The following is a 1,670-nucleotide window of genomic DNA, read 5'->3' on the forward strand; positions in this document are numbered from 1 at the left end:
TATGTATATATTATTTGTATATGTATATGCTTTATGGGATCAATATACAACAATCAGTTTCACTCTTCTCTCAAATACATTTTCATACGAGCAAAAATCTCCCGTCGATCGCGCTCCTGTTACGAGTAACCCAGCCTCTGGCCACGTAGCGCGGCACGGGCAACCACATGTAGGCGCGGAGCTAGCAGTAGCAGGCCACGCTCCCCTCGCGGTCACCATAGGCGCCCTCCCCCGCCAGGCGATCGCCATTCTCCCACCGCTTCGGCCTCCTAATTTAACGTGTCCTCCTCGTCCCCCACCTCCTGTTACTCTGATCTTTTTCCACATCCCTCTCGCGCGCGCATTATATCGCCGTGCTTGAAGCCAGCCAAGAACAGGTGTTGGCGTGTTGCTATATACACTACTGCGTACGGATTGGTCGATCGAGCCGCCGCGGACCGCTGTGTCGCATGCATAGCTTGGTGGAGACCGGCTGCGGCATGGCGTCGTTCAGCGACGTCGAAGCGCTGCCGGAGACTGGGGAGGTCGATCACCAGGCCAAAGAATGCGAAGCTGAAACCGCCGTGACGGAAGAGAACTTGGCGACGCTGCAGGAGCAGCATGATGACAAGGCGCCCGTGCCTTATCACCAAGAGGTATTTGCACCCGAGCACGCCGGAGAGGCACCGGCGCCAGAGGAACACGGGGACGAGAAGGACCTGCAGGTGGCGGAGCCCAAGGCAGCGGCAGATGATCAGGAGAGCACGCGAGACAGGCTGAAGCGGCACAGGCGGGAGATGGCGGGGAGGGTGTGGGTCCCGGAGACGTGGGGGCAGGAGAAGCTGCTCAAGGACTGGGTGGACTGCGCCGTCTTCGACCGCCCCATGGTGCCGATGGGGCTGCTGACGGCGCGCCGAGCGCTCATCGCCGAGTGCTGCACACGCCGCCCGGACCGAGCGGCGTCGTCGTCGTCTTCCACCAGCAGCTCCAACCCGCTCCGGGTGCGGAACGGCTGCTCCTGATCGGGTGCTCTCCTCTCCTTCAGACCTCCGCCTCCCATCAGCGAGCTAGGCTGAATCAGCAAGCCTTCTTTTATTTTCTGCTCAAATAATGCATCCTTCTTGTTCGTTGAGTTGTGACAAGTTCTAGTCTCTTGTTTAGCTAGCTTCTGAACAAGCAGGTGAAATTACATATACGAACTTGATTGGCTTAAACGACACCGTCAATAATTCTGAGATAATTAAAGATCTCTGTTCGACGAATCGATGAATGCAAAGTTATGTTCATAAGTTGCACAATTTATCTATTTTTTTGGTTAAAAGAATGCTTCTGCGATGTTGTGTTCTTCACTCTCTTAGCTTGTAATAGCTATATTTCTGCCAGCTCTAAACGGTTAATATCGTATGTACGTACGCATGCAGCGGGCAGCGGCTTCGCTTCGGTTTTGTCAGCACATCATGCATCGACGATTACGCACACTGTGGTGCATTGGGATATCTATAGGATTACAGACATAGATCGCCGTCTTGGATTTAATTATTGTGCTTTGTTGGGAGTTGTTTGTCATGTCAAGTGAGCTCGCACATTTCTTTCGCGTCGTAATGCATGACGTGGTTTCTTGGTGTTCTTTCTCGTTTCCTCTCCCTCCAGATCAAAATATATATTCGATCTTGTTCCTTGGCTCTTTAGCT

General features: G+C 53.2%; 1 protein-coding gene across 1 annotated transcript; it reads left to right on the plus strand.

Moving 5' to 3' along the window:
- Window positions 1–308: 308 nt before the first annotated feature.
- Window positions 309–1,277, plus strand: LOC100275550 (uncharacterized). Its single transcript, NM_001149605.1, is given in 1 exon segment — window positions 309–1,277. A coding segment is annotated over 1 exon segment (522 nt). The 5' UTR covers window positions 309–479; the 3' UTR covers window positions 1,002–1,277.
- The last annotated feature ends 393 nt before the right edge of the window (window positions 1,278–1,670 follow it).

This window comes from Zea mays, chromosome 10 (assembly GCF_902167145.1).
Source record: "Zea mays cultivar B73 chromosome 10, Zm-B73-REFERENCE-NAM-5.0, whole genome shotgun sequence".
Classification (NCBI taxonomy): domain Eukaryota; kingdom Viridiplantae; phylum Streptophyta; class Magnoliopsida; order Poales; family Poaceae; genus Zea; species Zea mays.